This window comes from Merops nubicus, unplaced genomic scaffold, assembly GCF_000691845.1.
Source record: "Merops nubicus isolate BGI_N331 unplaced genomic scaffold, ASM69184v1 scaffold2313, whole genome shotgun sequence".
NCBI lineage: Eukaryota > Metazoa > Chordata > Aves > Coraciiformes > Meropidae > Merops > Merops nubicus.
In genome coordinates this window covers 4,902-15,490 of record NW_008600745.1, presented here as the reverse complement: position 1 = coordinate 15,490, position 10,589 = coordinate 4,902, and the positions used below count along the sequence as shown (strand labels likewise).

Sequence of the window (10,589 nt, the reverse complement as noted above, 5' to 3'; positions counted from 1 at the left end):
GTTGCTCCATCACCTGATGAGCTTTCTCCACCCAGGAAGGAGAATCAGGAAAAGGAGAGGAGGCCCACAGGTTGAAATGAAAACAGATTTAATGAAACAGCCAAACTAATACCAATAGAAAGCAAACAAAGTTACACTCAGCCCAGCAAACTTACAACGGCCACAATAAAGAGGAAGGAACTCTTCAGGAGCAGGAAGAGGAGCAGGCATCAGGAGGAACCCATAGCAGGAGACCTCTCCTCCTCAGCAAACTTCCCCTTTTCTACTGAGCCTGATGTTTCTGGTGTGGGATACACCTGTAGTCAATGTGGCTCAGCTGCCCTGGCTGCCTCCAAGCTGCTCGTGGCCTGTAGACCATGGCAAGCCCGTGGTGCTTCTGTCCTAATGAAACCAGGACACAGCCAGCCTCTCATTAAGTAATATGGGATGTTGCAAGAGCTGGAACACCACCAGGGAGATGAAAGTTGGGCAATTACAGGCTTACTTGAGGCATGCCATGTCTGAGTGTGCTTTCATATTCCAGGCAAGAAAAGCATTGAAGTAGCTAGCCCCAGTTCTTCCCATCTCTCGTCTCATTTTTTACCCATTTCAGGATTTTCTATCTTTATCTTAGAAATGTGGGGCTCTGGGAGCATCTGTGAACCAGCTAGGGATAGAAGCAGATGGCTTCTCCCAGTGCAGCATACATGGTGCTGGGGAGGTGCCACCTAGAGCAGGTCACTGTGGCCACAGCACTGGCAGAGGAGCATATCCATACCCTAAATTCCATTGACACAGGGGATTTTTCTTTTGTGTAATCTGAGGACAAAGCCACCAATTTATGCCATCAGTGCCCCATACACAGATATGAGTCAGGTCTATGAGTGGCTGTTTGCCTGGCAGGCAGGGCAAGGCTTCAAACTCCCATCACCAGATCCCTGAGGAATATTCTGCAGAGATCCTAACTTCTATCAGTGGAGAATGATATTAACCCTAGAAATGAATGCATTTGATAGATCACAAAGAAATGCATCCACAAGACACAAACCTGTCACAGCTCTGTGGGCATAAACTGTAATTGCCATCCCCATTTGTGGGGCTCCACGTGCAGGGATCCCTCGTGATCGTTCCCAGTGATGGGATCAACCCAACCACAGGGTGCTGTGCCTCCAAAGCTGCTTGTCCCAACCTGACCTCCTGCACCCTCCAGCCCCTCGTGCTGCAGCCCAGCCTTGCTTTGCCTCACTGGTGGTTGCTCTGTGACTGCTAATGAGCTGTGCACTGATTAACCAGCACCTCCAGGGCTTGCTGCTGGGCTAGGGCAGCCATGGGCAGGGCAAGATCACCCCAAAATCTCCTGCACGCTGCCCAAGGTGGGGCTGTCTGTTGGGAAGGGAGCGTGTGCTGGTCTGGCAGCAAACCTGGGCTTGGGGTTCAATCATCTACAAGGGTGCTGAGGGGCCTGGAGCATCTCTGTGCTGAGGACAGGCTGAGAGTCCTGGGGCTGCTCAGCCTGGAGAAGACTCAGAGGGGATCTGATCAATGCTGAGCAATATCTAAACACCAGGGAGCAAGAGGATGGGGCAGACTCTTCTCAGTGTTGCCCAGTGACAGGACAAGGGGAAATGGACCCAAACTGGAACCCAGGAGGTTCCATCTGAACAGGAGGAAAAATTTCTTTGCTGTGAGGGTGGCCGAGCCTGGAGCAGCTGCCCAGAGAGGTTGTGGAGTCTCCTGCTCTGGAGAGATTCCAAACCTGCCTGGAATTGTTCCTGGGCACCCTGCTGTGGGTGAGCTGCTGGAGCAGGGGGTTGGATGAGATGATCTCCAGAGGTCTCTGCCAACCCCGCCGTGCTGGGATTCTGTGAATGGAACAGGACAGAAAGAGATTGCCTGGCAGCTCCAGCCACAGGGACATGGCCGTGCCCTGACACAGGCGAGGATGCCATCATGTGGCCAAAGATTTCCATTCACTCACCACCTGCTTTTCATGGTTTTATAGTAAAAACTTTCTGCTCTCTGCTCCCTTTCTACACCAGGTAGTCCACAGCTTTCCCTGACAGCTCCTCTGGCAGGTGTGTGTTACGTGAGAGTTTTGTCCAAGTAAACCCTGGGCATCCCTCTCAAAACTGGTTTAAATCAATGAAGAATATCAGGAAAAAAATCCCCATGAAACCCCAACATGGGTCTCAGGGCTTTACACACGGGGGACACCAAAGAGACCAAATCTGGGCCCCGTGAGACCAGGAGCATTCAGAGACACAGCTTGTTGCAAACCTCATCAATTTAATTAATTCACGGTCCATTTGATAAAATGCAGGCAGATAAGCAACACCATTTATTTGCACTGAAAAACCAGTCTTCCCAAGTACCATCCCTGGAGACATATATTATGCTTCCAAAGAACATGTTTTACGTCTCTGGGGTAAATAGATAACATGGAAAGGATGAATCCTTAAATCCAGCCAGCAACAAATACTTGTGTGAAGGCTCATCAGTTTTATCCATCTTGTTTATCAAAACCAGTTCCCCGTGTTCTTGCCAAGCTGAAAGACAGCACGAGCCTCCTCGCCTGCAAGTCCTGAGATGAAGCAACACTGGCAGTTTCTCCCACTTTTTAAGGCCAGTTTTTGGGCAAAGCCCCACTTCCATTTTTAGTTCAGGCTCCAGGGAAGAGGAGCCCAAGATTGAGGACCCCGTTTCTGAGGACTGCTCCAGACTCAAGGTTTTAGGCACTTTCCACTGAGGTCTTCAAGTCTCGTTGCCAGTTCCTCCATTCATCCAGGGAAGAGGGTGCAGGAGTTTCTTGTTCCTCCTCCTCCTTTGAGGGAGAAAAGCTGGGTGGCTGCTCTGGGTTGTCTTCAGAAACCTTTACTGAGGGCATCTACAAAAACTGGCAGTGCTGGACTTCTTCCCCAGAGCTCTCCTTCTCCAAAGGAAGGTGGTGGATCCATACACTTCCCAGAGGACACTGTTCCCCTGTGCCACACGTCCCTCTGCACACAAGGCTGTTACCCCTCAGCCTCTCCTGCCAGTGCCACCAGTGTCCTCTTGTCCCAGTAGACCTAGTTCTTCTTGGGTTTTGACATTAGAAGCTCCAGGCTTAGAAAACAAAGTGTGGAGGTGTTTAACAGCATGAACAGAAATAAACACAATGCAAAAAGACTTTGGAATAATTGAAAGGCTGAGGTAGACCAAAGAGAGACCTGGGTTTGCCCCAGTTGTCTCTGCAGCAAAGGGCTGGAGGTCTGAAGCTGGCTCGTGTATTTTAGAGAATAATTTGGGTTAAACTCTGCATCCCTCAGAGAGACTTCCTCTGGTGATGGCCTCTCAAGGCTGCAGAGTGATGTCTGCAGGATTTGGTGGTGGGCAAGCTGGACTCACGTCAGGGAGATCAGGAGGTCTAATGAGATACTTCTAGCAGGTCCCTGGAGGGCTACACAAGGCGAGTTGGGTAAACTAATAGGCAGCCATCTGTATGAAATGCAGACTTGTTTTATTGTTTTCTGAAGAAAAAGAGCAGCTCAGTCTCTGAATTTAGCATCCTCGTTTCCCCAATTTAGTTTATACCTCAGATAACGACCTGAAGTTGTTGAAGCCCTTCTCATTTTTTCATGACAATGTGTTAAATTGTGACAAAGTGGAGTATTCTGTGACATAAAACAGGAGTATCCATTGGTGCAGGTGGAGTCATCTATTTCTTTGCTCCTGAAAGCAAGCTAGGGTTTGGTGGGAATCCAAACCTTCCTACACCAGAAGTACCTGTGCACCCAGCACACCTCCTCCTTTCCTTGTTCCCAAAAGAAGATGACCATTATAGGCAGCGTTGTGCCTCAGCTGATGTTGGGTGGCTGGGTTTGAGTACATCTCACTGGTGTGGGTAAGGGAAGCGAGTTGTTCTCTTGGCTCAGTGGGACAAATGTCATTGGTGAAAATGCCCAACACCACCACGGGAATTATTAAGGTGCTTTTAGACAACAGAGTGAAAGATTTGAGGAAAAAAATGGTCTCTGGATTTCTTTGAGCACTTTCTTTCTTTGAGTGGATGGCTTTCAGGGCCCTCCAGAGACTAAGTCCATGGCAGAAGGGAAGGCAGATGCTGTAGGGGCAGGACGAGGGTCTTCTGTCAGGGCAGCTGAGCCCCCACCAGCACCACACTGCTGATTTGGTTCAGGAAAGTTGGAGACTTTCAGGTCTTCTTGGCAACACTTTTGAAATAAGAAAGAAGGAGGTTTATGAAGTACTGCGTAAAACAGCCAAGACCACTGAGAATAATCTTGAGTATTTAAGTCCTAAAAAAAAAGTTTCTTTACTCTTATATTTTTAATGCTGCTCCTTTATGCCACCCTAGGTTTATGAGGGAGAGAGTAAAACTGTGAGTTGATAGTCAAGACACTTGGAAAGGGTTTAATTTCAGGTCTGTGTGGATGGATCAAAGGAGGAAAGGTCACTCTGCAGGGACTTTAGTGAGAATGATGTTTCAAAACTTACAAAACATTAGAGAATATTCTCCTTTCAGATTTTCTTTTCTGATTCATACTAATCAAAACAATCACAACGATCAGAACAGAGAGCAGTAAAATTCCAGGACATCTGGAATGAAACCAAAATCCATCAGCACATCGTCTACTCCAAATCCCACAGCCCCAAATTTGAGAAGTGTTTGAGCATTCAGATGTAGATACCCCTGTAAGTTATCTGACCTTCAGAGGATCTATACACTTGCAACTCCATTGGCTTCAAAGATTAAGTTTTGAATTTTAATAAAGCTAGAGGGTCTTTATCTGCTGACCTGGAAGTTAAGGATTGGTCTCAGTTTGGTCTCTTTTCATTGCTTTGAGGGAAAGTTCATAGCCAAGAAACATGGCTGCACTCGTTGGGAATCCTCGCACTGCATTGACTGTGATGCCCCTAAAAAAGACCTGTTGGAGATGGAGAAAGGTTAGAGCATAGGAATATACTGGCTAGTTTAAGAAGAAGAAGAAAACATTGAATGAATTCATGGTGTGATGCCGAAGAGCCCAGTCTTGGTTTGCTCAGAAGATAGGCTCTCACTGCTGGTCTTTGCTGGAGTCTGTGCTGGAGAATGGAAAAGCAATGGCAAAAGTCACTGGTTTGGTATCATGGTGCTCTATGCTCCTCGTGGAACTCCATTTGTATCTGCCAGCAAGAACTACAAGAGGTAAAGGGTGAAACAAACTGACCTCATGCCACTGGTGTAGAGCAGAAAGCAAGAAACCTAAACCCTCTACCAGTGTTGTCCACACTCCCTCCTTCCCTCGGCATTACAACGCTGGTGGGGAGCACGCAGACCCCAGGGGACAAGAAGAAGCCCCTTGCAGCAAGTGCTCTGAGCCCTGGGTTGGGTCTCTGGGTGCAGAAGACGTTCAGGAGTGGAGAGGGAGCGGTGTGGCTGCGAGCCAGGGGCGGGTGCTGTGCCACAAGGACTATTTTGCAGGTTTCACCTTTGAGCGTTGAACGAATTTCTCAATCAACAGAAACCTAGACTGACTCTGTGCCTTGCTGAGAACCAGCTCTCACCACCAGCTTTGGGGAAAACATCTGATGGAAGCTGATGTGGTCATCTGTGTGTTCCTACTGTCGAGCTTTGTTGCCCAAACTTATCCCAGCGTTTCCCTGCTCACCACCCCCATATCCCATAAATCCCATGCGTGGTGCTGACTCAAAACATCTTTGGACAGGATGGAATTTGCAAGGTGAAATTGCAATATTGGGATATTGAGGATATTATTTGATTCCTTGGGGTGTTTCATTTTGTTAGGAAAGAGAGATTTTTTCTGGGAGGAAATTAAAATTTTTGCAGCATCCATAAAGTAGCATGAGAGAGAGAAGTTAAATAATAAGGAAGATTTATGAAGAAAAGCACAGAGACATCATTTTTTCTCATCAGAACGAACACACCAGACTAGGAAGAAAGAAGGGCTATATTTACATTTTTTTTGTGGCCAGCAGGGAGTTATTTTCAGCACTGTGAATGCTGCTCCCTTGTCCCAGAATGAAAACATCCAGGCCTGGGTTTGCCATTTGTCAGTTGTGTGTCTCCCAGCATATAAAAAGATTTTCCTTATGAAAGAAGGATCCAGTCTCATCATTAATTATTGCTCAATCCTATTGCTGGCTTTGGTCCCAGTGCCAGTCATGATAGCAGAAAAACTGCAAGGAGCTTGGACCTCAGACAAAAAACCCTAAGTGCTTAGCAGGACAAGGAGGGTAGGGGGTGAGGAGGATGGAGAGAAAGGAAAACTCATAGAAATGCCCTTTTCAGGCACTCGGTGTTTCCCTGTGAACCTAGATGCCAAGCTGAATGCCCAGGACAGGTCTCCTGAGTGGATCCTGGGCACCTTGACCCTCCTCTGATCATCCCACCACAGTCTTTGGCATCTCTCCACGTGTCTGTGCTTGGTGTGACCGTGACTTTCCTCACTCAATGACAAAACCCCAACCACTCTGCAGGGCTGTGACAGCCAGCATAGAGTAGTGACATGTTGGCAAATACCTAAATCACAGAGACCTGTGATTTTGCAGGTCACGTTTCTTTTTGTCACTCGTTGCTTTTCCCCTCAGAATGTGAACATTAATACTTTGCAGCTAGGAACCCACGTGATGTTTTGATGACAGCTTAAATACAGGTTTATTTCCATATCAGAAGACATTGCTTCTCATAAGCATGTGTTGCAGAAAGCTGCAAACCCTGATTCTCTGCCACTCACCTTTAACTGAGGCAAAGTTTGCAGGTAAAACAAACACCTTCTGTTAGACTAACAGACAAAGCCAGAAAAAGGAGATAAGGGGTGTTTTTTTTGGCATGCAGCCCTCCTTCGTGTTTAAAACCAAATCAATTCTGATTTAAGCACCTTTTCAATCAACTCTGTCTTGGTGCACAGGGAGGGCGGGTAGCGTGAGACACGGCACCAAAGCATCACCCGAGGCAACCAAAGGGGTGTCAGGGGGGTCCCACTGGAATCAGGGAACCATTTCAAATGGGAAACATTTCACCTCTGCATTTTGTAGAAGCACAGAGACAAGATTTTCTACCCCTGATTTATGATAAGTCAAATTCTAGTCACCATTAAATGCCCTGAGATGAAGTGTTAGTTAAGTTAATTACACAAGCACACCGTGACCCCAATTTTTTCATTGCTGCAAATTGAATTATTACTCTCACTGCTATGATTTAGAAATAATCTGCACTATAATTACCTGCTGTCATTATTCTAATTCAGCAGTAATTGGCTTTAGCTGTTTCTCAATCCTGCAGATAAGTTTGTAACAGCTACTCTATGTCCCAGTTGAAAACGAAACACTTAGTACCCAGATTTTTACTTCAAAAATCACTTACTTTTAAGCCCTCGTTCTGGTAGCTCTGCAAGATACAGTCGAGGGTCCCTTTGTACTTGTTTAAATAAACTCCATCTGCCTGGAGTCGACTTTTCACAACATCCATTGGAGTTGCAATCCCCCAGGAAACGGCTCCTAGAAAAATGCAGAAGTATTTTGAGCAAGATCTTCTCTAGATTTCCACAGGTCGCTGGAAAACTCAAAAATTCCTCTCTCATCTACCACCACATCTTAATGGGATTTTTTCATTTCAAGGCATTCTCCCCGTTCAGGCACAGGAACGATATTTCCGGGAGCAAAGTTCCCTTGTTTCTGGAAGAAGCATTGAGATTTTGGGGGTTCTGCTGGCAATCAAATGCAGGCAGCCCAGGAGGCAAACACATCTTCTGCCGTGCTTCTGGTGGAGCATGGACATGCTGTGGGAAGAGCCCGAGCTTCAGGGAGCTGCTGGTTAGGGAGATGGCAGGAAAAAACTGGAGTCCTCAGATAATACTGTGGAAAAGCAAAGTCTGAGCTCTGAATGCAAATAAAAGGCAGGTTCATCTCATGTGGCCAGGATTAGGCTCAACGCAGCTGAGATATGTCATCATGGCCCAGTTGGACAGACAAGAGTGTGTTTGGACTTCTGTGAGGGCTGGGAGAAGCTGTCCAGATGGGCCAGGGCTCTGTTTATTTGCAGGAGAAACAGAGAGGGCATTTTGTAATCATTACCTGAGCTAAGGGTTGACTTGCATGCAGGGGTCTGCAATTTAGAAACAGCCAAAAACTGGGGAGCGGGTGTAGGGGTGACCTTGGACGTGTCAGCATGGGGTGGGGGGGACACATGTCTGTTGTACTGGCAGGTGTACACAGGATAAAAAAGAAGAAGAAGGTCAGGATCAGTCAACTGCTGCGTGCAGGTAGGGTGCACACCCTCCTGGTGGGCAGCCAACAGGTTGAAGTCCTCTTCTGGAGGCATCTTGGCTGGCGTGTATCACTGGCAGTGTAATACACAGGCTGCCCTGAGACATCCAGGGAGATGAAGGTGCTGGCTGGTTTCCTCCTCGCTGACATTGAGCCCGATGAAGGGCTGATAACACGACTTCCATAAAGTGTGTCATGTCACAAAGTGCAGCTGTGGTGCCAGGGGACCTGGCCCTGGGGGGGAAGAAGGTCCTTCAGCCCCATGTCTTTTCCTGGTGACCCGGAGGATGTGGTGGCCCCCGAGCTACCTCTGAAATCTGCCTTGGGAACCTTCTTGTCTTTGTTTAGGCAGTGCTGTGGGGAAAAAAAGGTGCTTACCTGCTACACCCCCTGCCAGCCAGATGGAGGAGGGACTGGGGGAAATGCATCCCTCAGGGGTGATCCAGTCACAGAACAACGTGTAAGGGATGAAATAGCAGCAGTACCCAGGAACATCCCTCAGAAGCATTGCTCCTGCTCCTCGGTATATTCCTGCTAGCCCCTCTTTCTGGAGGACTGTCCTAAAGCAGTGAATTGGGCCTCGGTACACAGGGGATCCAGGAACTGTGGCCTTTACTTTAATGTTAGCTGAAAAAAAAACCCAAAAGATGTAACTGTTATAATAGATAACAGATAGAAAGTCCAACCCCCCTGCCCTGAGCAGGGACATCTCCAACTAGAGCAGGTTGCTCAGAGCCCCATCCAACCTCCCCTGGAATGGTTCCAGGGATGGGGCAGTGACCACCTCTCTGGGCAACCTGGGCCAGGGGCTCACCATCCTCATGGTAAAAGATTTCTTCCCTCCATCTTGTCTAAATTTCCTCCTTTTCAGTTCAAAACCATCACCCCTTGTCCTGTCACATGAGGCCCTGCTAAAAGTCTGTCCCCATCTTTTTGTCAGGCCCCTTTAAGTATTGAAAGACCACAGTGAGGTCTCCCTGGAGCCTTCTCTTCTCCAGGCTGAACAATCCCAACTCTCTCAGCCTTTCTTCATAGGAGAGGTTTTCCAGCCCTGTAGGTATGTGCCCAGTGAGATTTCCAAGCGTTTAAGGCTCTGTGCCCAATTTGGATGAATTTTAACCACATCTGGTGCCAAGCTGCAGTTTTGAAAGCCTTGACAGCTTCAGAGCCTGGTCCTTCCCACACAGACCAATTTACTCTTGGAAAGGGCATCAGGTTGCTAAGCTGCATTGTAAAACTGGACATAATATGACATTATCTGATGCAAAACCCTCAATATTTCACAGTGCACCACTGTAACCATGAGAAAGGTGAGGAGCTGCAGGCCAGGCTCTGAAGCTGTGCTGTCTCTTCCTCCAGCTGTCCATGTGCTCAGGTGGGATTTGCTTCATGCAGCCTGTGCTGAAATTCAGCTGCTGCCTTGAGCAGCATCAATTCCTTCTGCCTGCAGGTTCTGGAGAGCTGCTCACAGCCATCCTGCCAGCATCCCCTCCTCACCCTGTGCCCAGGTACCCCTAACCCTGCCCCGAATACGCCCGTGGTGTTTAAAGGTACCTGTGAAATGTTGCTTTGGAGCAGGGTGGAACTAGGGAGAGGGGTTTATGGGCAAATCTCTGTGGGCCTGGGAGCGTGCAGCAGGAGATGGGGAGCTGGCATTATGGCTGGCAGCTGTGGTGCTGCTGGTGGGACCTCCTGGGGCCTCAGCAGCTCAGGGACTCCCTGCTCCTGCCCCACAGCTGCATGGGGGTGGCACCTCCTGGTCCTGAGCAGCCCTGGCCCCGTGTTCCCTACAGGTCCCAGTCAGCTGGAGATGCCAGCACACATCGTTGATAAAACCCCTCCCTGTGAGCTGAGCAGCATGGGGACAATCCTGAGGCAGAAGGAAGCGTTTTTAGCCCGGCCTGTGTTGGCACAAAGCAGCAGAGAGCTGGGCTGAGCATTTGGTACACCCCAAGAACCATCAAAGGCAGGCAGAAATAACTCCTCCTTCCCACCTTTGACGGAGGGCTGCGTTTGCATCTGGAGCCTTATCTTCACCAGGTCCACGGGGGTGCCGATGCCCACGGAGATGAACCCTGCCACCATGCTGGCCAGGGCCACGTCAGCCAGGGCTGGTGCCCGGGCAGGGTCCCCGTGGCGGAGCTGGCTGAGCAGCCTCTGCGTGTTGCTGAAGACCCCAAAGACCACGGAGCTGTAGACGGCGACGCTGGCCAGAGGGAAGGACATGCCCTTGAAGAAGCCAGCCACCTACCCAGGGACAGGAGCAGGAGTTAGGAGAGACAATGGCACTCTCAGGGCAGAAATGCACACCCCAGTAGCTGCTGGAAGCAACTGTTGGCACATGCTGA

General features: G+C 48.8%; 1 protein-coding gene across 1 annotated transcript in view; it reads right to left on the bottom strand.

Annotated features, from left to right (window-relative positions):
• Nucleotides 1-4,778: 4,778 nt before the first annotated feature.
• SLC25A48 (solute carrier family 25, member 48) overlaps nt 4,779-10,589 on the bottom strand; it is a gene marked incomplete at its 5' end in the record, with an annotated part of 9,422 nt that continues 3,611 nt past the window's right edge. Inside the window, 4 exons of the mRNA XM_008937753.1 lie at nt 4,779-4,901; nt 7,340-7,473; nt 8,620-8,868; nt 10,236-10,488. Coding sequence (XP_008936001.1) covers nt 4,779-4,901; nt 7,340-7,473; nt 8,620-8,868; nt 10,236-10,488 — 759 coding nt within the window. The remainder of the gene's footprint in view (nt 4,902-7,339; nt 7,474-8,619; nt 8,869-10,235; nt 10,489-10,589) is intronic.